Genomic DNA, 25,799 nt, shown 5'->3' with positions numbered 1-25,799 from the left:
TGGGGCTTGGAGGGGACTCAGAAGAGGCCAAGGTGATTGGCACAGGTGCTTCCCTAGGTGTGGGTAGCGGTGAGACGAAGTATGGGATCTTACAGACCATGCCTACGTGTGCACATATCAGCACTGCACTCAAGACCCAGAGAAGCACGAAGGCCGATGCAGCCTTTCCGAAATGGATTTTCCTCTAGAAAACCTCCCCCTGATTGTGATTTTCTGGATTCCTTCTCTTTACATGCTGCTATACCAGTGTGCCATGGAAGACAGTTTGGGAAGTGGGGCGCTCTGCTCATCTGTAAGGGGTACAGCCCTGTCTGACCTCAGATGGGAGGAGATGTTTCCTGGAGTGAAGGGGCCGGAGGGAGCAGGTACAGACCTGGGCAGTTAGAGAAGAGTCACTTTATTAGCATAATGATGGCAGAGGGGCGGGGGCTTTAGCTGTTGGCAGCGATGGTCTGCTGAATCCAGTCCACATAGTTGCAGACCTTGGTGTAGACCCCAGGCTTGCCCTTCTGGGCACAGCCAGAGCCCCAGGAAACAATGCCCTGGAGCTCTCCGTTGCAGGCCACAGGGCCGCCAGAGTCACCCTGGGGAGGAAGCGGTGGGACAAGGTTTATAAAGAGAGAAGAAGGGACCCAGAGCCACACACAGTCTGAACCTTACAAGACCCCGTTCCTGTCGGCTCTGTGGTTCCACATCTCTCCACAGTGTGAAGAGATGCCACGCACACTAGCCTCCCTTGTTTCTCCACGGGACCACTGCCCAGGGACCTCCTCTACCAGCCCCACAGCCCCGGGCAATCAAATCCCGTTCCCAGGGGGCCTGTGTGTCTGGGCAGGGGTCTCAGAGTGGTAGGGTCAAGTCACCTGGCACGAATCATTGCCTCCCTCGAGGAAGCCGGCGCAGACCATGTTGTCAGTGATCTGTCCAGGGTACGAGGCTTCACACTCGGCCTGACTCAGCAGTGGGGTGTCCAGGCACTGCAGCAGCTCGGGGTAGTTGACTTTGAGGGGCAGGAAGAGATCAAGGAAAGGAAAATGTGGGTCAGGCCAGGACGGGATGGCAATCCAGTGCTGAACCCTGAGGGCGGCCAGGAGAGGCCTCCAAGGAGTGATGGGTTTCAACTCCCAGAAAGCTCACTGCAGACCCCTCCCTAGAGGTGCTAATAGCAAGGGCTACATCTGTCCTGTCTTTTGATTCTCGGGTTCAACTCCTTGACATTTTGCATCTCTCTGGTACCCAGCAGAGAGTCCTTTGTGTAGTAGGCACTTGACGTGAATTTGCAGACTGGAAGCAAAGTGGTCCCAGCTCAGGGGATGCTCAGTTCTGGGCAATGTGGGTAGGTTGGAGGGTGAAGTCGTGAGGGTCCCACTCACCTCCAGAGCTCAGGGTGTTGCCCCAGCCGGAGATGAGGCACTGGGTGCCAGCGGGCGCACGGGCGCTGGGCAGAGCTAAGGTGGGCACCCGGGCATCGATGACCGCAGGCGAGGAGAGTTTGATCAGCAAGATGTCACTGTTCAGAGTCCAGCTGCTGGAGCTGGGGTGGCGGAGGATCTTGGCCGCGTCGACGAGCTGCTCACGGCCCTCCAGGACGTCGATGTTGCGCTCTCCCAGCCTCGCCTGGAGGCGGCCATTGCGGGCGAAGCGCAGTAGAGGCCTTTTGCCCACATCCCTGCGTCCCCCAGCGTTTTCCCTGCTTGCAGGTGGTGGTGTGGGAATGCACAGGGCAGTAGAGGGGCAGTGGGGCAGGGAGGCCGTGAAGGTGTCCCGGTGGGGATGCTCCTCCATTTGCTTTTCCAGCCGCCTCCCCCATGCCTCTCATGCATTCAGTGCCGTGGGTGCCACCGAGCCACTTCGAGTTCCCCGGGCATCCTTCATCCTCTGCAACCTTGCGAACTACACGCGGTGACTTCTACTCCCTCCGTTCTCGCTCTGCTAAGTACCCTCGTCCCGTATGAGCTAATCCAGCGCTTCTCAAAGTGCAGCCCCGGGACTGCAGCATCAGCCTCAGCTGGGAACTCATTCTCAGTTCCCACCCCAGACCTACTGCATCAGAAACCCTGGGGGGGGGGGGCCAGCAATCTGTGTTTTAACAGGCCCTCCGGGCGCACTCAGGTTTGAAAGCCCTTGGTCTTGACAGTGATTCTCAGCTCTGCCCAGAGAGTAGATCTGCCAGAGGCAGTTATAAACTCACCAATACTCAGACTCTCTTCCTAAAAATTCTGAGTCAAATAGGAACTAGGCAACTGTTTTTATTGTTTTTGTTTTTTTTTAACATATCTCAGGTGGTTTTAACCTGTAGCCAACTGGCAAAGGTTACTCGGTGTGAGGTCCTTGCCTGCTTTTCAAGCTGGCCACTCCTACCGCAAAATGGCCCGTCCCTGCTTTTATGACCCGCAGCCCTTGCTGTTTGAGCTATTGATTTGGGGTGTCAGCGGCTTCCTATCAGGGGCCCCATTTTACCCGCAGCTCCTGCGAGTCAGCTGCCATCGTCAACTTCTTCTCTTCCCCATCATCGTTCCCAACTTCAGCAACCCCTACACAGACCCCAGCTCCTCCAGAGGGCCCTGGGCGGCGGGCTTTGTAGCCAGGGGCCCAGCACTTACGACTTGTAGCAGTGAGCCGCGGACACCACCCACTGGTCACTGATGAGGGAGCCCCCGCAGAAGTGGTAGCCGGAGTTCAGGGACACCTGGTAGGGGATAGAATGCGCTGCACAGGTGTAGCCCCCCATGATCTCGTCATCATCGTCCGTGGGAAAAGCAACTTGAGACAGGAAGGGAGAAGCCAATTCAACAGGAGGGTTGGGGTTGGAGCCCAGAGCCCCGCGGCTGGACCTTGCTAATTAGGATTCCTGAAGGAGCACAGTGGTGAGAGGGAGGCCACGGGGGAGCTTCCCCGGCTTGTCTCACAGAGGTAGTTCTCCCGAGTTGCTCTGTGTGCCTGCAGGGCACAGAGCTAGGGACCCTGCAGGGGCTTGGGCCCAGACCTCCCCTGGGGCCAAGGACAAGAAACCCCCCTCACAGTGCATTCAGTGCGATAGGGTCTGAATGGGGTCCTCTCACCCACCGAATGCTTCTTTCTCTCTCTTACTCATCACCAGTCTACTCTCCACTGCAATTTCAGCCCCGGCTTGTCATGATGGGACGGCCTAAGTAGGAAGATCTGACCGCGAAGCCCTGGCTGTAGCCAGCTCCTCCCGTAGCTCACATCTGCGCAGTGAGGCCGGGGACCCACTGCGCAGGACAAAGGTAGTTACGGTTATTGGCCAATAGAACAGTGATTTGCAGCTGTGGCTTTACATCCGGGCATCTGAAAACTACCTGGGAGGCTTAAAAGGTCAGTGCATGGGCCACACCCCAGGCCAATTAATAGGACTGGAATGAGTCATCGTTCCACCTCCCCAGGTGCGTCCGAGGTTCGGAACAGCTGCCGTGGAGCTATCCTAGAGCCTCAAGTCCTGGCTCATTTCACAAACTGTCCCCACCTGGTCTCCCTTTCGCGCCTCTCCCAGCAAAGCCCCGAAACTGGTGGATGAGGGGGGTGGGAGTGGAGTCCGGCAGCAGGTGAGAGAATGAGGCTTAAAGAGACCCCCAGCGTGGGAAGGAGGGGTGCTGGACAGGGAAGGTAGGATCTCAGCGCACAGGTAGAACAGGAAAGGTAGCAGGAATGGTGGAGCATGTATCTCTGCCAGGACAGGGGCGGATGGGGCGCAAAGCAACGCATGGGACTCACCAGCAGCTCCCACAAAGGCAACGATCAGCAGTGGATTCGTGGTGGAGCAGTGTAGTTGAGTGGCTGACGGAGAGCCTTTATACCTCCCGAGGAGAGGGAGGGCGTGTGTAGGTGAGGGTGGAGGGTCACCACCCCCCAGCCCCGTACAAACACACCTGCAGCTTTCCTTTTCCTGGAGTCCTGCTTGGTGCTTTGTGGCTCTGACTCTGTCTGAAAGGGAACCCCCAACTGCTTGGGCTTTTCTGTGTCTAAAGCCTTAAGACTAGCCTTCTCCTGATGCTTTGCGCTCCCCCTTAGAATCAACTATCACACCCGCAATGCAGTAGGAGGTGAGTTTTGGTCAAAGTATCAGGAGTCACCTTACAGGCAGAGAAAATAGATATAGGTGGAAACCATTACCTCATACTCTAGGCTCAGATGTATAGGTTGGATTCCAGTCCACATTTGCCCAAATTCAATTTGAATAAGACTCTGCAGCACTTGGCACTCTTCATTCTGAATTTTGGATTCCTTTGTCTATTTCTCTAAGACGTTCTCCTAGGACTTACCTGGTGGCGCAGTGGTTAAGAATCCACCTGCCAATGCAGGGGACACGGGTCCGAGCCCTGGTCCGGGAAGATCCTACATGCCTCAGGGCAACTAAGCCCGTGCGCCACAACTACTGAGCCTGCGCTCTAGAGCCCGCGAGCCACAACTACTGAAGCCCACGCACCTAGAGCCCACGCTCCACAGCAAGAGAAGCCACCGCAATGAGAAGCCCGCCCACCGCAACGAAGAGTAGCCCTTGCTCGCCGCAACCAGAGAAAGCCCGGGCGCAGCAACGAAGACCCAACGCAGCCAAAAATAAATAAATTAATTAATTAAAAAAAAAGACATTCTCTTGGTTGATTTTTAGCTCTTGGCACATCAAGCCACTGGCTTTTCATTATGATAATGCTGGATGGTTTCTGTGCACTTCACTATACCAAATGGGTGTGAGTCTTTCACGGACCTTTTTCACTTTATTGTCACAACCACCTATGGGGTTGCCATTTTATAGATGACAAGATGAGCTTTATAGAGGTGAAGTAACCTTCTCAAGGTCACACAGCCAGTAAGCTGTAGAGATGGGATTTAAGCATGGCAGGCCAACCCCAGAGCCTGTAAACTGTACCACAGAACGTTTGGCTCCCCTTCCCTTTATTTGATCCTCACACAGCCTCACGAGTTGGGCAACAGATACCATTTTCTCCTTTTTACCAATGAAAACTCTAAAGCTAAGCGGTTAAGTGACTTCTCCAGGGTCACCCAGCTAAGGAATCCATGAATGACAGCAGAACCTTTCCCTATGGAAGCTAAGTTCATTCCCACCATGTTGCTACATAGTGGAGTCTTTCAGATCTCCTATTGGTCTGAAAAGTAGATTTTTGTCAGATTCCAAATCGTTAGTTTCTCATTAAAAAATACGTCCCTCCCCCAGCCCCCAGCTCAGGTATTTCTCCTCAGCTCTTAGTCAACTCCTCCTTGGCCCCCAGGGTCCTTTACCAGCTCCAATCAGATTGTCAAATTCTCTGCTGTCTTTCCTCCAAACTCCCAACTCCTTCCCGCCTCCATTATTTTTTCTAAACTACGTATTTTGCCCATTGTGCAATTTCTCTTTATCCACTAAGAACTATCTTCTGGAATGGCGCAGCCTGGGAATCACTGAATCTGGGTAGTGAAGGGGTGGTCTGTGTGATCCAAACACACTGAAGGGTGAGACAGAGGCTAGAGGCACACACTGGGCATAGGCTGGTTGGCTGAATGGAGTCGTCTGCTTCTCCTCCCCAGCCCTCTCCTGCTTCCCACCTTGAAGCAAGGAAGATGGGTACGCCTACTTGCACATTTTGTCTAGTTTTCAGGCTGATACAGAGGGGTGAATGGGGGAGTCTCTAGCAATTGAAGCTTTTTATCTGAAGATAGATTGGTTCCTATACTATAATGGTCTTTTTGTCCACATTGCAGTCATTCCTTGTCTCATCCCTGGTCTTATTAATGCTGCTTAAGTGACTCCAGAGTCTACTGAAGAGTACTCAGAGGAGAGCCAGTAAGGAGTCTGGGAGGAATACCCACGTGGCTGTTATTGTAGCAGCCATGACTTGTACCATGATACGCAGAGTTTAATAAATGACAGGTGTATTTACTTTTCTAAATCATATTAGATCCAGACTGAGCCCCACAAGTCAAGTTCAGTGGTAAGCCCAGTCAACTGAGCTCCCTCCACTCATTTAGCTTTTAAAAACTCTAGACTGTTGTCCATTTGGAAGGCAGCCAACTGGTCAGCCCACTTCCTATAGGCCGACCTGTCCAGGAGGATCTTCAAAAGGCTCCCAAGTCTCAGAACTGGGTGCTCAGTCCACACAGGAACCAACACAGCTCCAAACTGAGGACTGTCCAAGTTCAGGGCCACTGTGTTTGAGCAGGTTCTGGGCTTGCCTCTCTAGAACCCACCATATCTGTTCCCTTTCCCAGCCTGGGCGGGGTGGGGTGGTGGAGCAGAGGGAGCTGGCACACGTTTTGGGGCCACTATTCTCCTCAAGCAGAAAGGTGAAAAGCCTCTGTCCCATCCCTGTTAGAACAATCTAGTTCATTTTTAATGGCCTTACATTGCCTGAACTCAAATGATTTTTGTACAGTGTTTCTCCAGGGAAATCCACATGGCTTGGCAAATTTTTCTCTTTTCTGCTGAATCATATTTATTTACTCAATGTATTAGTTTGCTAGGGCTGCCATAACAAAATACCACAGAAATCTATTTTCTCACAGTTCTGGGAGCTAGAAGTCCACGATCAAGGTGTTCATAAAAGAAACTTTCACATACTGAGGTATGGAGAAGTCATTCTGGCTTATACATGAGTTAATTTGAATTTTATGCTAACTAAAACAGCCTGTTTGTTGCCCATCAGACATATACTGTACATCTGCTTTACTTATTAAAGAAAAGGGCACATTGACTGGAAGTAAAAACGTCTCTGTTAAAACATAAAATGCCTCTTTTCCTGGGACACCAGTGCTGATACTTCTTCGATGATAAGACTCCTTCTCAGGGACCAAGGACATACTGACTCACTGTACGTGTTGATCTGTTTTGTTTTAAACCTTGAAGGAATGTATCCCTGACTTGTTTAATGTTCTTTGTTCTGACAAGATATAAAACTGGGTTGAAAACCATGCTTCTCTGGAGCAGTTCCTCAGAGTTATTTGAGAGGCTGTCTTCTGGGCTATAGTTCTCAGTTTGGCTCAAATAAAACTTGTTTCTATTCCTATTACAGATTGTTTATGGATTATTTTCATCGACAGTGTCAACAGGGTTGTTTTCTACTCAGGCTTCTCTTTCCTTGGCTTGCAGATGACCTTCTTCTGTGTTCTCATGTAGCCTTCCCTCTGTGGGCACGTCCCTGGTGTCTCTCCTTTTATGACCTAATCTTTTCTGATAAGGACACCAGCCAGATTGGATTAAGGTCCACTCTAATGGCCTCACTTAAATTATTTCTTTAAAGATACTATCTCCAAATACAGTTACATTCTGAGGGACTGGGGGATAGGACTGCAGCATATGAATTTTGGAGGAACACAGTTCAGTCCATAACACTAAGTAAATATTTACTGAATTCCTGTGATGTTCCTGTAATTTCTTTAAGCGTTATGGAAACAGCAATGAAGAAGACACAAAAGGTCCTTGCTTTCATGGCATCTATGTGTATTTATGTGTGTTCGTGTCCACACATATGTAAGGAGGTATAGCTATGAGAGGCAGACAGTAAATTAAAAATGTATATATATACATATATATGTATATATACATATAAAATGTGTGTATAACGCCTACAGTTGACCTTTGAACAACATGGGGTTTGAAATGCACTGGTCTGCTTATACATGGATTTTTTTTACAATAAATACTATAATATTACATGATCTGAGGTTGGTTGAATGCACAGGTGTGGAACTTCGGATACAGAGGGCCACCTGTAAAGTTATACATGGATTTTCAACTGTGCAGAGTTAGTGCCCTTAATCCGCACCTTGTTCAAGGATCAACTGTATATTTATATCAGACTATGGTGATTAGATGTTATTAAAATAGGATAAAGTGATAATAAATGTGAGTAACTGGTGGCTGGGTCCACAAGTGCTATATTAGGTAAGAAGGTCGGGAATGCTGTCTTTGGGGAGATAGTATAGATAGTATAGATAGAACCTGAATAAGAAGATGCCAGCCCTGTGAAGGTGGGGTAAGCAGGGCTTTCATCTTTCCCTGCTGAGTCTATAACAGAAATAAATTGACACAACCACTGCTTTTTAAATTAAATTACCCTATCATCTAGCATGTAGATAGTTACCTTGCTATTAATTTTAATTGTAAAAACTGACATTTAAAGCATGGTTTAAAGGATCAATTTAAAGGATCAATACACCGAAATATTCTTATAAGTTAATGTCAAGTATATTTTTTGACATGAAATATTGTTGGCTTAAGAGAATAAATGATCAAATACATACGATCTAATTTTATTTAAATGGGTGATTTTAATTTTCCTCAGTTTAATAAACTGTGTATTTCACAAAAAAATGCATTAATTTTGTTATTAAAATAGCTAAAATAAAGAGAAACCATTATAATAATAAATAAAATTTTCCCAGAGAGGGCAATACCTGACCTTGAGGATGGAATTGTTAATGGTAAAATTTCATGTATTACAGTGAGAAATACATTTAACTAGTAACTAAATTGTGTGTTTTGTCTCTACCAGGCACAGTGTGATGTGGTTTACATGGAAGACTTCATCTCATTCTTATAAAAATCCTCACGCCTTTCTTTTTTGGCATCATTATTATCCTTATTTTATATATAACAATATTATATATATGCATATGAAATTGTGTAACCTGTCAAGGTTACACCTGGTGATAAAGCAGTGGAGTCAAGTTTTAAGCTCAGGTCTGCCTGGGAACAGAAATCAAGCCCCTAACCACAGCGTTTTACTGCTCCTTAGGAGAAAAGTCTGCCATTGTACAGGAAGATGCTCACAGCCCAAGGCTTATTTGTAGGTGAATTTGCCCATTTCCTAGGGAGCAGGGGACAGGAAGGTAAACCAGCACTTTTGATCCATCTGATCAAATGGGTGCACATGTGGATCCCTGTGACCAGGAGAATCAGCATGTGTAGAAACCGGGTAAGACCCACGGGAACTTGTACAGGACCGTGAAGGGAATCGCTTCTTCATAAAGCCAGGCTACTGGAAAAGCTACACATAGTGAAAGGGCGAACTAAAGAAAATAACCCCCCAGGCAGCTGACAAGGACTATTATTTTTCTTGGTCTTGGCTTTGGGTGGAGGATTAAAAACAGCTTCCTCAGGCTTCCCCGGTGGTGCAGTGGTTGAGAGTCTGCCTGCCGATGCAGGGGATGTGGGTTCGTGCCCCGGTCCGGGAAGATCCCACATGCCGCGGAGCGGCTGGGCCCGTGAGCCATGGCCACGGAGCCTGCGCGTCCAGAGCCTGTGCTCTGCAACGGGAGAGGCCACAGCAGTGAGAGGCCCGCGTACGCAAAAAAAAAAAAAAAAAAAACAGCTTCCTCTGAATATTCATGGTCACTGAGAGGTCAGCCCTTTGGGGTTTGGCACAGACACTGTATGGCCAAGAAGATGGACGCTGAGAATTATAAAAGAAAACATCAGGTCTGTTGCACCCCAATTGCTTGACAGAGGCAAAAATAAATATTTCCTGGAAAGCCCACCTTTACGCCAGGATTTAGGGGATTCCCAAAGATATATTTTATAATATCAAATTACACAATGCACAAGGAAATAAGTCACCCTGAGTGAGAGGCACAGAAACCACAAGAAAACCAGGTGCATAAAGTCATCAGATGTTGGCACGAACAGGTAATTCCAAATATAAGTTTGATAGCCTTAAAGAAATAAAATAACTGAAAAATACAGGACGAGTAAGATTTTTCAGAAATGACTGCTTATATTTGTAGAAAGACCCAAGTAGATTTCCTGGAAATGAAAATATATTTTAAATTAAAAAGTCAATTGAAAAAAAAAAAGTCAGTTGAAAGGTGAAATGGCTTAATGGAGTTGAGGTGTGAATTAGTAAATAGGACAGAGAGTCTAAAGGAATTACCCCTAACACAGCACAGGGAAGCAAAAAGAGGGAAAATGTGAATGCATGGCTAGAATCTAGATGATACTGGGAAAGTTGAACACAGGCTAGATCTATTCTTCAGGACTGAGGTTCTGGCCCTTGCGAAGATTTTCCTTTACCACTACCTTTCAGAACCATACTTATGTTAAACTGTAATGATCATTCCAGAATAAAATGCAACCCTACCCAGAAAACAGCCCCATAGTTTTTCAGCTGCAGATAGGGAATTCCCACAAAACCTTGCGTACGGATTGAGGGTAAGGTGGGTGTGGAATAGGAGTGTGGACCATGAAACTGGGACTTGCTCTTGAAATCAAATTGTGCCTCCTTCCAGCTGTGCTTGAATCTTGTCTTAATTACACATTTTCCACTGAGTAACAGAATACTCTGTGCTGTTCAACTTCACAGTTTTGCAAATCAGCTAACACCCAGTGCTGAATGCCGTGATAAGGCATTTAGCAAACAGCCAGGAGCAGCTTTTCAAAGGAAGAATAGTTGTTGCCGGTAGAAGACAGACAGGATGGCTTTACACCAAAACTCTTTGCATCTGCCTGTGATTCTCTTACTGGGGAATGCCACGAGCTCTACAGAGCAGCCCATCTGCCATGGGCACTTCAAGAATAACTGAGCTACTCGGTCTATGGCCCGGGTGGCTGGGAAGCTTACATCATCGCCTCATTCTGCTACAGAACTCTGTCTTGCACTGGCCCAGCCTTACAGATGACACAGTAAATGGACCAGAGTAGCACACCCAACTGTAGTATATGTTAACTCCGAAATCCAGAAAGTCCCATGAAGCATTGCACCTCTTTCTCCACGGCAGATGACGTAAGATGCAGCAGCTCACCCCTCGCTTTGGAGGACATTCCAACATATCTCACACCTCTGGACTCCTCAGAAGCTCACCAAATCGGCAGGTCCCTGAATTTTTGCAGATCTACATTGGTCTGGCATGCACATGTCGTACCAAGGTATCTAGAATGCTTTACAATTTCCATTCACCAAGAACAATCGGCATAATGCCATCAGTGTACTGGACCAGTAGGATATCAAGATGGCTAAGGGCCTTCTAAACTATATCGTTAGAGAACAGGCTAAATATAGACTTGAGATAAAATACTTAAAGGGTACTTCTGAGTGTGCCACTTGAAGGCAAATTGTATCTGATTGTCTTTACTGAATATTTCTAAACATTCCTCTGCAAGAAATTTTATCCTCACCCTCCAGTAGCTACTCTTCCTGTCTGTGGATGGGGCCCTCCGGCGGATCCTACCAGTTCTCTCCCCATCCCAGCCTACCCATTCACACCCATCCCCACCCACCAGTACACAGGCAGCTGCATCTGCCCAAGAGCTGCGGTTTCCCCCCTCCAGCCTGCTTCCCAGGGTTCTCAGGCTCACCTGGATGGAGCCGGGTAGGAGGTTGCAGGGGTTCTTGCTGGGACCTTTGACCTGTGCCCAGCACGTGTCTCCAGCGCTGCAGAAGTAAAGAGCTGCTATCCTCGGGGCTCACACTGCTCACAGTCAGAGTTGAGAACGGCAGGTTTGGGCGGCGAATGGGAAACTTGTCCTTGGTGAGCCCACTCTCATAAGTGGCCTCAGAGCCCTGATTCACAGTTGCCATCAGCACCAAGCTCTGTCCTGGAAATTTGACGGTACCAGTACCTGAAGGTGAGCTGGCCATCGACCTATAACACTGGATCATCACGGAGGTCCCGCATTCACAGGTGTCCCTGCTTGGCTTTTGAGATAGGAGAGCACCAAACACAGAGCCTAGTTCCACAGAGATAGAAAAACCCACGAGGGCTGACAAGCCTGTCCCCAGGCAGGACGGTCTTTTACTATTTGCTCCAATACCACCTTGGCCCCCAAAGAAACCTGTAGCACTGCCTGCACTTCGGTTTTGTTCTGCCAACTGTTATTATGTCAGGATCCTCTAATCCAACATCTCCCGCATCCTCTGACTGGTGGCCTCGGACACCCTACTCCTCTCCCCAACATCCACATTTACCCCAAACTTCCCCCCAGTATAAGGTCATACCTAATCCCAGGAGAAGTGGCAGAAGAGTCAACATCTTTAAGTGATGGCCTCGCCTCTTCCCAGAGAAAAGGCACTAAGACATCAAATTCAAGTTCATCTTCTGTCACCACTGTGTAGCTCATCCCTACTGGCTCTCTCTTCCCTTCTTGGCATAGGCAGTCGAGTTTCTGCAGAATATGGAGACTTGTCTGCCCCCTAGTGGAGATGTGTGGCTCTTCACTTGGTTTGGATCTTCATTCACAAGTCTCTCAGCCTGCAATTGCAGTCTATCCACCACGCGTCCACCACCTCCCCATCCATCACTACTGAGCACCACGTATGTGCTACTCCTTGGGTGTAAAGCAAGACTAGGTATGCAATATGGACCTTAGATAACTAAAGGTAAAATTTTAGAATATTAGGGAAACATAATTCAGAATATCGACTGGCTGCTGAGTCTTTATTTTGGTTGTCCCAAATTGAACGCATTCTTCCTTCCCTGATACATACTCCAGTAAACTGGCTCGTACTGCTGAATACATTCCTCTTAATAAGTGGTACATGTATATACATGGAATATTAGTCATAAAAAGGAACGAAATAGTGCCATTTGCAGAGACATGGATGGACCTAGAGACTGTCATACAGAGTGAAGTAAGTCAGAAAGAGAAAAACAAATATCGTATAATATCGCTTATATGTGGAATCTAGAAAAATGATACAGATGAACTTATTTGCAAAGCAGAAATAGAGACACAGATGTAGAGAACAAACACCAAGGGGGGGAGGCGGGGTGGGATGAACTGGGAGACTGGGACTGACATACACACACTACTATGTATAAAATAGATGACTACTGAGAACCTACTGTATAGCACAGAGGAACTCTACTCAATGTTCTGTGGTGACCTAAATGGGAGTCCAAAAAAGAGGGGATATATTTATACACATAACTGATTTGCTTTGCTGCACAGCAGAAACTAACATAACATTGTAAAGCAACTATACTCCAATAAAAATTAGTTAAAAAATAAATGGTATCCCCACTCATCTTGTTTTCTAGGCTCAGAAATTCATCTTTTTTTTTAAATTTTAAATTTATTTTTGGCTGCATTGGGTCTTCGTTGCAGGGCACGCAGACTTTCTCTAGTTGTGGCGAGCGGGGGCTACTCTTCGTTGTGGTGCGCGGTCTTCTCATTGCAGTGGCTTCTCTTGTTGCGGAGCACGGGCTCTAGATACACGGGCTTCAGTAGTTGTGGCATGCGGGCTCAGTAGTTGTGGTTCGCGGGCTCTAGAGCGCCGGCTCAGTAGTTGTGGAGCATGGGTTTCATTGCTCCACGGCATGTGGGATCTTCCCGGACCAGGGCTCGAACCCGTACCCCCTGCACTGGCAGGTGGATTCTTCACCACTGTGCCACCAGGGAAGTCCCCAGAAATTCATCTTTATTGCCTCTTTTGTTCTCAGGTCTCTCACAATTAATTCACAACTCATATGCGTGGTATCTCTATTTGTCTGTCATATCTCCGCCTCATTTTGGTCATCAATGGTTATTTGTAATACAGTTTCTTCTATTCTAATTCAGCTCATTATGGACTGTGGGACAGACCACCCCTCTGTAAAATCTGACAACAGTGCTATGGTCCTTTTTCATCATCCAGTTGATTTCCTCCGTCACGTAGCTTCCTGAAGCAGTTTAACACTTGCATAAAAACTGAGCTAATGTTTTTGAGCACTTACTCCGTGCTTTATAGGAGTTATTTCAGTCTGTGAATTAGGCGACTTAGGCATTTTTACAGATTAAGAAAGTTTACAGATTAGACACGAAGACTTTATATAACCTAAACAAGTTCACACAATCTGAGAGTAAGCGACAGAGGCCCGACTCAAATCCATGTCTATGTGACACCAAAGCTCAGAAGCTAACAAGGGTGCTATTAGGGATTGCCTCACGTTTGCCGTTGCTTGTGCCTTAGTAGAGCAGAAGCCGGTGGATGACTGAGAGCCATAGGCCTAAATACCCTAAAGGAAGCGAGGAACCTCTAGAAAGAAATGTTTGCAAAACTAACTTATCTCTTTGATTCTGAGATGCCATCTATTAAAAGATGTACTGTTAAAAACATAATTGTTATTTTTAAGTGGTTGTTAATTCTATTGCATTAGCAATGAACATTGAATATAGGATTTGCCAATATTTTAGAAAAATAAAATTGTGAAAAACAATTTACCTTATAATAGAGGAAATGTGGTATATTAGGGATAACAATATTCCAGTAACCCTTTTCTATGGTGTGTGTGTATAGCCCCTACATCTATGGGAGATGCTAGAGACAGTGGTTCAAAATAAACCCTACATAGGAATAAAGACGCAGATGTAGAGAATGGACTTGAGGACACGGGGAGGGGAAAGGGTAAGCTGGGACCAAGTGAGAGAGTGGCATGGACATATATACGCTACCAAATGTAAAATAGATAACTAGTGGGAAGCTGCTGCCTAGCACAGGGAGATCAGCTCGGTGCTTTGTGTCCACCTAGAGGGGTGGGATAGGGAGGGTGGGAGGGAGACGCAAGAGGGAGGGGATATGGGGATATACGCATACGTATAGCTGATTCACTTTGTTATACAGCAGAAACTAACACACCCTTGTAAAGCAATTATACTCCAATAAAGTTGTTAAAAAAAAAAACCCAAAAAACAAAATAAACCTTACAAAGTAGTATCCTGGTAAAAAGTATAGAATAATCCAATTTTTCTTGACATGAAACATTAAGTACATTAAAATCTCTTGGTCAAATACACCAAACTTTCTTCCAAAATAAACCCAAATCTTTTTCTATTTTAGCAATCCTAAATGCTTCTGAAAATTGCCTAATTACTTACTGTGATGGCATAAGCAAGAGTCTAAGACCGAAGAAAGCACAGACTCCCTGTGCCATTTCCCTGAGGTAATGGCATTCTGCTCAGGGTCCGGGGATCAGCACAGACGTGGGCGGTCTTCTCACTGTTGAAAGAGCCCTGAACAAAAGCCAGCAGGTTTTCGGACCCTGGGGTGTGGGAGAAGGGTGTGAAGGGGGAGCGAGGAGTGGAGAAGTACTGGGCGCTGAGTCAGAATGGGGAAGTGTCCCAGGGTTCCCCCACCTCCTCCCACGAGGAGGCCGTGACAAAGGGGCCTGAGAAAGCCCTCTACCCAAAGCCCAAGGCCTCAGATAAAGAGACCTAGGAATGCAGTTTCAGGGCTAGGAACGCAAATGTTATGAAAAAATGACAAGCCCGGGGGTCTGAGTCCTTGAATACAGCTCCCTTCAAAGACAGCAGTGCGCTGGCTGTGGACCTGCAGGTAGGTGTATGTTTAGCTTCGTAACCAAAACCAAGTGAAGGGAGAGATGTTGGAAGAAGCAGGCGCACTGCAGATCAGCACAGATGTGGAGAGGAACTGGGTCTGGGAATAGCGCTCTCTCTACCAGAGGCTCAGTTGAGGTGATGGCAGCTGTAATGGGGAAGGACCCAGGTAGCTCTGGAAACAGACTCACAGGCTCATACCTGTTCTGTTCTCTTGCAGTTGATTTTCTGAGTCTGGACAATGTTTGCTGCGAGAAGGATAGTAGATGCTTCATTCTTCAAAATAAACAGATATTTTCTCCAGTTGATTGTGAGTAGGGATATAACCTAATTCTTTTTGGTGGGGGGAGTTAAAAACAAAGGTTTATTTCTTGTTCATCTCCACCACGGGTTGTCTGGGGGCTCTGCCCTAGGTCTCCTCATTCAGGAACGTAGGCTGAAGCAGAAGTCACCATCTCAAGCACTCACTCGCCTCCCAAGCAGAACTGAAGATAGGTCTGGAGGCCTCACATAGGCTGTTAAAGTTTCTGGCCTGGCAGTGACACATGTCACTTCTGCTTACTAATCACTCACTGCAACGTCTCATGCCCCACCCCCTGCCCAACCTCCAGGAACCAGGGGTACAATTCCATCGTGTGCCAGGAAGGTGGGCCCCAGAAATACTTGGTGAACAGCATTAATGATTATTAAAGTCACTCATACAATATACATCTCCTCAGTCTTCTTCCTAGGACGATGCTGATATCTTTGATTAGTTATCTATCTCTCTCCCATGCTGCCCATTAAGTTAGGCAAATCTGACTCTATTTCCTGTTCTAGGAATAGACCTGGATGCACTTAAGTCCATCAAAATCATCTTAACCTGGTTGTAATTGGTTCAGGAAGGAACATGAGACATAATTCAGGTCAATGAGATGCTATGAGAGGTTGCAGGGTCTTTGGGGAAAGTTTTTCTCATTCTTCCAGGACAGACAGCTTTTGGGAGTAACTCCCTTTTTCTCCCTGCAGGTGAGGACGAAAGCAAGGAAGCCCCACTGCAACTTCAGATATAGCCTAATTCTTACCATCTCCTGCATCACAGTTTATTCCTTCCCTGATCAGAATTTTTCAATAAAACATTACTGACCATTCAGAGAACCTGGAGAAAGATGTATTTTTATCAGAGTTTTCCTCTTTATAGATTGAATGAACAGAATTCAAATCCCACAAACTTTCTCTGGAATCAGCACATGGACAATAACATTTACCTCAACAAAGGGTTTAGAATGTGTGAGTGCCCTCAATCAAGAGCAAAGACGTAGAGATCAAACGTATAGATACCAAGGGGGAAGGGGCCTGGTGGGATGAATTGGGAGATTGGGATTGATATATATATATACACTATTGATACTATGTATAAAATAGATAACTAATGAGAACCTACTGTATAGCACAGGGAACTCTACTCAGTGCTCTGTGGTGACCTAAATGGGAAGGAAATACAAAAAAGAGGGGATATAGGTATACGTATAGCTGATTCACTTTGCTGTACAGTAGAAACTAACACAACATTGTAAAGCAACTATACTCCAATAAAAATTAATTTTTAAAAAAGAGCAAAGATACTGAGCGAGTAGCAAATGTATAGTAAGAGGGAAAAAGATGGAAAGGAAAGGAGAGGAGAGGGGAGGGGAGGGGAGGAGAGGAAAGGAAAGGTTGATTTTAAAATGTTAGGGGAGGGCTTCCCTGGTGGCGCAGTGGTGGAGAGTCCGCCTGCCGATGCAGGCGACACGGGTTCGTGCCCCGGTCCGGGAAGATCCCACATGCCGCGGAGCGGCTGGGCCCGTGAGCCATGGCCGCTGAGGCTGCGCGTCCGGAGCCTGCGCTCCGCAACGGGAGAGGCCGCAACAGTGAGAGGCCCACACACCGCAAAAAAAAAAAAAAAAAAAAAATAGGGCAGGGCTTCCTCAGCGTGATTCTGAGAGAGGACTCCTCCTCCCGGCTGGAGTCTCATGAATTTAGGTTGGAAACAACATGTAAGATTGGTCAGGTTCACTTCAGAATGGCCCCTGACTTGGAAAGGAGTGGTGAGTGGGGCTTAAAATATACCCCGTGCTGTCCTGGCCAAGACGTGCGGCTATGGGCTCAGTTCTTCCTAACTGTCCACCTTTCTTCTAATGGGCACACGTGCTGTAAGAGCAGCACAGCTCAGCCCTGACTTAGGGTCACCCCCTCTTGCATCTGCCCTTTTTGTGCACAGAGGATGTGGCCGTGCTGTGCTGTGCCCTGACTTAGGGTCACCCCCTCTTGCATCTGCCCTTTTTGTGCACAGAGGGTGTGGCCGTGCCGTGCTGTGGATTCACTGCTAGCGCAGAGGTGCACAGACATCTGGCTGGCGCTGGCCGACTCCAGGGTCAGAGGGATACCCTCCTTCTTTTTCCTGGAGACACTCGACCCATCGGGCACATCTCCTTTCTCAACACTGTCAACACTAAATGAGAAATGGAGCAGCTGCAGCCCCAGAACTGGGTCTTGTCGATACCAGAACATTCTCTCGTGATCCATATTCTGTATCCATTCTATCACCACTTTCTCTCCCATTCTTTTGACCAGCTAGCTTGGAGTCTGGGTTACTTTTGCATGCATGAGGCCCGTGAAAGAGGGATGGAGGAGGTGAAAAAAGAGGCCACCAGGAAGCCTGATGAGGGGGAAACCTTATATCCAGGGTCTAGAAATAAGAGGACAGGGGTTTGCCACCAACTCTCTGGACTCAGCTACTCCCAGGAAGCAAAATGCACGGAGGAGCCTGATTCCCATGGCAGGTTCAAAGCAAGAATGGGTCCTCTCTCAGGCCCAGGCTATAGGCAGATTGGCTATGATGTCACTGTCCCGCCCACACTCATGATCCCTCAGCCACCCTGTAGAGTCTAGAGAGTTTGGAAGTGTTAAAGTGAAAGCCAGCGCTTTTCTTCATGGGAGTGTTTGTGTGTGTGTGTGTGTGTGTGTGTGTGTGTGTGTGTGTGTGTGTGTGTGTGTGTGTAGAAAAAAGTTAACATAGTCTGTCTGATCTGTAGAAGGACCTGCTTACAAGGTAGGCCCTTGCCTTAATCTGGGAACTTGGATTTCGGGAGTGTTGCACCATTTGGTAACTGGTGGGTGTGGTTCATTTCACCTAGAGTGCTTGCACAAACAATGTAGCTGATGCTGAACACTGCTTTGAGTCTGGCATTTGGTATGCGCCAGGCAGGCAGTGCCTATGTGATGAGCTGTTATTAGTTTGCTAGGGCTGCCGTAATCATGTCCCATAGAATGGGTGACTTAAACAACAGAAATTTATTTTCTCATTATTCTAGAAGCTAGAAGTTCAAGGTGTTGGCAGGGTTAGTTTCTAATGAGGCCTCTCTCTTTGGATGAGAGAGGTGACTGTCTTCTCCCCCCTGTCTTCACATTGTCTTCCCTCTGTGCGTGTGTCTGTGTCCTAATTTTCTCTTCTTATAAGGACACCAGTCGTATTGGGAAAGGGCCCATCCCAATGAGCTCATTTAACGTGAATTACCACTTTAAAGACCTTATCTCCAAATATAGTCACATTCTGAGGTACTGAGGGCTAGGACTTCATCATAGGAATTTTCAGGAGACACAATTCAGTCTATAATACCAGCCTCCCAAAATATCTGGGATGCTGAGTCTCTAACAGGCTTCTCTGGACAGAAACATTGCACACGGGTTGCTGTATTTTCATTGCTGGGATGAAAGTGTGCAGCTTCCTGGGATGCAGAGGGCATATGGATGTCTCACATGGATTCCTCCAAACTCTGCCTGTGTCTTCTTTTTCTTTTTTTCTTTAAATTAATTAGTTAATTTTTGGCTGCCTTGGGTCTTCATTGCTGTGCGCGGGCTTTCTCTAGTTGCGGCGAGCGGGGGCTACTCTTCTTTGCGGTGCGCAGGCTTCTCATTGTGGTGGCTTCTCTTGTTGCAGAGCATGGGCTCTAGGCGCGTGGGCTCAGTAGTTGTGGTGCACAGGCTTAGTCGCTCCGTGGCATGTGGGATCTTCCTAGACCAGGGCTCGAACCCATGTCCCCTGCATTGCCAGGCGGATTCTTAACCACTGCGCCACCAGGGAAGTCCCGCCTGTGTCTTCTTCCTCTTATGCTCTAGCTGAGTATCCTTACAAGGTCTGTGTAATAATCTTAGCCATGAGCACAACCATATGCTGAGTCCCATGTGTCCTCTTGTGAGTCTCTGAAGGTGAATCTCCAAAGTGGGGATTTTTTTTTTTCCTGATTAGGAATACTTTACTGTTTCTCTCTCTCAACATATATTTCCTTCACAGCACGTTTAGTTTTTCATACAATATTATTTAATAACAGTAATTATTATAAGGAGTGTATTGGTTTCAGATTTTGGACCTAGACTGCCTGGGTTTCAAACCTGGTTCTTTGACTTATTTGTAGCTGCAGGCAAATTCTGGGCCTCGGCATCCTTATATGTAAAATGGGACTAATAAAAATACCAACCTCCCAGGGTTATGGTAAGAAAGCAACAAGTTGATACATAGAAATTGGTTATAACCATGCATGTCTCAATGAATGTAGCCATTAAAAGCATTGACTGTTATCCCTACTACCATTATCTGCTGAAAACTAATTTTGTCTCAGACACTACATTAAAATTCTTCACTGATAAAGGATTTCTTTTACTCAGCAGCCTTATGTAAGTCTTTGTCTGTTTAGATTGACCTTCCAAAATATTTCTGCAGGAATTGTTTTCAATGAAATCTAATCTATAAAACTAAAACTACACTTAATATGCCTTCTTTAGCCTCCATGGATGTTAAACTTTCATTCATTACCAGATATCCTACATCATCTCTATTGATTTTTTTTCTCTAAGCTGCATGATACTTTTGTAACAGTCACCTTACACAAATGCATCAGGCTCTGCTTACCTGCTAGGAAGGAAAAACTACAAACTCCAGGGAAATTCTAACACTAACCATCAATTTCTTTCCCCTGAATTCCTGATGAAATCCCTTAACCAGAAGTGGTCAGAAGAAGTATGTCTGACTTTGTGTTCTGATTCAAGTTCTATCTTCCTGTTAGGCTGCTCTTTGCTTTTGAAATGATTGGTTTTAGCATTTAGGGGATTTTTATCAGGCTGCTAATAGCTCCCAGCTATCCGCAGGACATCTGTGCATCCAGGTTGGCATCTTGCATTGCAGAGTATTGTAACAGAGAAGAACAAACCTGACTCCATATTGGATCTATTCCTTTAGCGCTAGCCTTTGTGCTCTGTTGCCTGTGCTTAGTCACGCTGACTCTGCACCTTTGTAGAGAATGTTGCCTATAACCTGAAATATACATGATAGCCCATTCTCAAGGCTCTGCCTCCCAGGCTTGACCTTTAAAGGTATAACAGTTTTCATTCACATAGAGATACAAAGTCGCAGAACAGAGAATAACATTTATCTTGTTGGAGGTTTACAGGAACACTGTGACCCCACTGAGTTGGACAACAGCAAGAGCAAAGGATTATGGCATCCCTGCTGGGGCCTGGCCAGCATCAAGAAGTCTGCAACAACGAGCAATATCCCCTCCCCCTCCCCGTTTAGTAAAAGAAGCCTGAGTTTTAACTTGGGTAAGACGGTTCCTCCCATCTTCTTGGTCTGCTGGCTTTCCAAATAAAGTCACTATTCTTTGCCCCAACACTTTTTCTCCTGATTTATTGGCCTGTCGTTTGGTGAGCAGTGCGAGCTTGGACTCAGTAACGATAGGAGAAATGTGTATATAATTTTGGTAGTATTAAGGAATTAGAAATAATTTTGTTAGGTAAGGTAATATTATGGTAAGATAAGAAAATGTCATTTTTTTAGAGCTTACTAAAATCTGCAGTAAAATATTACGAGGTCTGGAAATTGCACCAAAATACATCAACTAAAAATGCCGGGAATGGAAGAAGGAAGGGTGGCAAAATGTTCATTATTGAATCTGGGTACTAGGACTCATTTTATTATTCTCTCTGCTTTTGCGATAGAAATTTTCCTAATAAAAACCTTGAAAATATTATACCAAGAGAAACATGGAAAGTACAAATTATTTTTATGCAATGCTTTACCACAACATTAACATATTAATGTCAAAATGTCAAGATTACAAAAGACAGGACAGACTGGGGAGCATTCCAGATTAAAGAGTAAAGGGACATAAAAACTAAGCACAAGACGTAATTTTGGATTGGACCATGGACCAGAATCTTTCCCCCTTTTTGCTATAAAGGACATTATTTGGACAATTGCCAAATATAAATAAAGTAAAACATACTGACATAAAGAAATAATCAATTACAAGTTGTTCTGCTTTTATTATCACCATGTGCCAGAAATTCTAAACAACTTTGGTGATAAATGACCCCTTACGTGCTTTGTCCTTCTGTGACTGGTTTTTTTCACTTAGTATGTCAGACCCTGAGCAGCAGAAAGACGAATCTTTACAGGGGCTGCGGCGAGCAGGGAATGGGGAGGTGCTGTTCTACAGGTGTACCTTTTCAGTTGTGCAAGAGAATTAAGTGCTAGAAATCTGCTGTACAACATTGTGCCTGTAGTCAACAATACCAAATCGTACACATAAAAATTTGTTAAAAGAGATCTCATGTTAAGTGTCATCACCAAAAAAAACCAAAAAAAAAACCCAACCCAAATAATAGTAACAACAAAAAACAACTCACCAGGTGATTCTGGTGCATGTTCAGAACACACTCATCATGACAAAAGGGTCAGATGCGGACGCCACTATGAGGATTGTATGTCCCAAAGTTTTATTTGTAGTTACTCCTCTTCCCTCATCTATTAAAATTTTCTAATGGCATATAAATTGTTGAAAAATTGCCTGTGTACAACACAAATCAATTATAATCATACAATGGCTTCTACATTTTTTTTTTTTTTCCGGTACGCGGGCCTCTCACTGTTGTGGCCTCTCCCGTCGCGGAGCACAGGCTCCGGACGCGCAGGCTCAGCGGCCATGGCTCACGGGCCCAGCCGCTCCGCGGCACGTGGGATCTTCCCGGACCGGGGCACGAACCCGTGTCCCCTGCATTGGCACGGCAGGCGGACTCTCAACCACTGTGCCACCAGGGAAGCCCGACTTCTACGGTTTTTTGCAATTATATAAAATCATACAATCATAAAGATTCAGATTAAATTCCTTACATTTGACACTACTGTAAAGATCTGATACCTAATCCAACAGCCAAAACCCTGCTATAAACAAGAATATTGACCCAGTTACTCAACACAGAAACCCTTTGAACATGTTTTACTGCATTATTTACTTATACAAAGGGTTTCAACTCAATACATCATTCTTATTTCTATTAGAATGTGTTTTCCTTTTTATTTTTTTACAAGATAGTGAAATCTGTAAATATGCAATGTAATCAACATGTTTAAATGAAAGGCATTAGGCTAAGATTAAAATTCTTCCCTGGCGCATAGAGATAAAATAAGAATTTTTCTTCATTAAAAAAGAAAAAAAACTCCTTCCATAAAAATCTTTCATTGGTCTAAGCGAGAAACGATTTCCATGTTTATATATGTATGTTTTGTATAAACACACACATATGTATATGTGTGTGTGCACACGCATATAATTTCTCTCTTAACAAGCACTGTTTCTCCACAGAAGTTGATTTGGAGAATTCCTAGTTACGCAGCTTCCCCAGTCACACCCTGGCTGTTTCAAGAGTTAAGGTCCTTGAAGTTTGGGATCATTCATGCTCCTTTCAGGCACAGGTTCTGCCCCAGCCCCTCAGTACTATATATTTCTCTATTTAAACATTAAATTAAAATATGCCTAATTTTTGTCAAGATGAAGAAACAAACAAAATTTTTTTAAACAAAAACTTTTTAAAACAAAAATTTTTTAAACAAACAAAACAAAATTTTGTTTTGTTTTTTAAACAAACAAAAAACAAACAAAAAAATGTTTTAAACAAATTTTTTTAAACAAAAAATTTAATGTTTAAATTTTTTTATTTAAACATTAAATTAAAATATGCCTAATTTTTGTCAAGATGAAGAAACAAACTTGTCACTTCTATCATACTCTATGCGCAATTTAAGATTATGTTTAAAATTTTAAACAGTGAGACAATATTTATTGTGAAGTGTAAGATTTTTGTTTGATAAATACAAGTTTGGGTTCATACATGGGCTATTTCATTGAATCTGAGTAAGATTTTTAACATTGAAATGCATTAATACATTCTTATTTTGTAATTGTTGATTTTTTTAAATCTAAAGAACAAATCAAGAATATGCTGATTTTTAGTGATTATTACATGACTGTTAATGAAAATAACATTGTCGTATAGGGGAGGGGGGAGGGTGATGCTAAAATATTATTTGCTCTGGCAGACAAATAGACTAGATAACGCCATGGCAGGAGGGAAAGAATTCTGGGCCTTTCTCTTACTTGTTATGAAGGAGAGAAATTCCAAACTGAAAGATACTCAGGAAGAGGTTACCTTCACAGCGTCCCTTTGTCACAAGCTCTTTCTTGTCTTCACGGCAGCAGTTTGGTGGCAGAGGGTCAACGTGCCTGCGCTAAGCCCAGTGACCCCAGCAGCTCATGTGAAGGGCCTCTCTCCAGGAGAACTCCCCTCCTACCCCTGGTCACCACGCCTCCTCTCTGGGGCTGGAGATGACTGGATTCGAAGACTAGAAAATTCTATGCCTGAGCCTGGGATGGTGAGGCTTTCACTGAAATCGGTAAGTCTAGAGAAGAAATGGGCAGCATGAAAAGCTTATCTCTTAGAGACTTTACTCATCGGCCTTGTTATCTAAGCTGCTTCTATAAAGGGCTCTTGGCTGGAAAGAGAGATAAGGAGGACATCTTCTGATTAGAATTCTGGAAGGCATCATAGAGTCCTTGCATCGATACTTATTGAACTCTGGCTATAGGCCAGGCACTGGGAGTACAGCTATGGACCACAGAGGCACAGAGGTCCACGCCTCACAGAGCTTCCATTCAATTCATCAACCCTTATATCACACACAATGGGGAGATATACGTCAAACAAGAACTTACTTCACTAAGACTATTGCAAAACTACGATGCGTAAAAGGCGTGTTGTGTTGGAAATGACCAGAGACCTCCTGGGGAACCTGGGAAGCGGTCATGAGATCCAGAGAAGAGCATGAGTTTGCAGGTTGACCTAGTGGAGGAAACGTGATGGGCAATTGGAAGTTACCTTGGTAGACAGGTGATGAAATGCACTTATCAAATAACCCCGTATAAGGTGTTGAGTTCTGAAGAAGTGAAATCCAAGGGCCAAGACCTGAAGTTGGAAAGGCAGTTTGTTTGGAAATGGAGTAGAACAGGACACTCAAATGCTGTTTTGGAAGAGGGTGGGGAGAGGGGAACAGGGAAATGCAATGGGCTGGACAGCCTGGGCGGCCCTGGGGAGAGTTCTTGAAGACCAAGTGTGTCAGCTAGAAAGATGCGCTCTGCAGCAGGTGGTGTGAGGGGAGCTGGATTGATGTCAGGTGACTTCTGTAAAGGGCCTGGGTGGAGGGAGCCTATTGAAACAGCAGAAGAGAAGAAAGGAAAAGAGGATGGTGACAGCTCACCCACAGGTGCTGTCCTTTGTGTAACTTGCGGATGGACTCCTACTGACTGGGGCCCTGGAGCTCGAAATGTCTCCCCGGTGGGGGTGGAGAAAGGCTTCTGCGAGCTCCTGCAGGCGGTAGCTTCCCCTGGTAGGGGCAAGGCCCAGGAAAGCCGAGCCACCTTCCTGCTGTGACAACCTTTCTGTGCAGAGAGGAAGCGGCTGTGCAGGGTTGTGGGTTAACCGCTGGCAGAAGTGTCTGAGAAGGGCTGGACGTCTTCAGGTTGGGAGAAATGCTCAGCCTTATTTTAAAAGACACCTATCTCTTAGAGACTCCCATTGTTGGTACTCCTTGCACCAAGTGAGCAATAGATGAGTTGTAGCCCCATTCCTGGCTCTCATCTGGATCATTACATATAAGTCACAGTACATATTTGTGTCACACCACCATCACCTTCTTTCCTGACCCTGAAACCTGATAAGCTGGGATTTTCCTGGCATCAGCATTCATGGACATTGTGGATAAAGAAAGATGGTACCTGGAGAGAGAGCTCAGGAGAGAGCTGATGTACAACACCAGAGACAGGCTTAATGTAAGGGTCTGGCAAACCAAGCTCAAGGACATTCTACCTGTGCCCATGAACCACCTATTCCAGGGAGACAAAGAGCTACACTGCAGAGAAGGCCCAGTGCTCATGGAAGGGGAGTTCATGGTGGGGTGTCCGTGTTAGCTCTGGCATTAGTGAAAAAAGACCTGGGTACTAGGGAGTCAGTCGGTGATGTCTTGTCTGCCAGTTGCCCCTTCTGAAGACCAGAAGGCATGCCCATGTTCTCCATCACACTGAATGAGATTTTCACGTACAACTGGTCAACTTGGATTGAAAAGAAGCTGGTGGCCTCTGTCTGCGCAGGTTCATAGTGGTGTATTCTTATCTTTCATCTTTTCTTAAATCTC

At 45.7% G+C, this 25,799-nt stretch overlaps 1 protein-coding gene across 1 annotated transcript; it reads right to left on the bottom strand.

Moving 5' to 3' along the window:
* Nucleotides 1-431: 431 nt before the first annotated feature.
* LOC309966654 (anionic trypsin-like) lies at nt 432-11,585 on the bottom strand (the record flags this gene model as incomplete). The annotated part of the gene is given in 7 exon segments (XM_082846862.1): nt 432-584; nt 864-1,000; nt 1,374-1,690; nt 2,604-2,763; nt 3,733-3,844; nt 3,847-3,942; nt 11,424-11,585. Coding segments are annotated over 7 exon segments (1,137 nt in total).
* Nucleotides 11,586-25,799: the final 14,214 nt, after the last annotated feature.

Source organism: Leucopleurus acutus (assembly GCF_964270905.1).
Source record: "Leucopleurus acutus genome assembly, chromosome: 9".
In the NCBI taxonomy this organism is placed as follows: Eukaryota; Metazoa; Chordata; class Mammalia; order Artiodactyla; family Delphinidae; genus Leucopleurus; species Leucopleurus acutus.
This window is presented reverse-complemented; position numbering and strand designations above follow the sequence as displayed.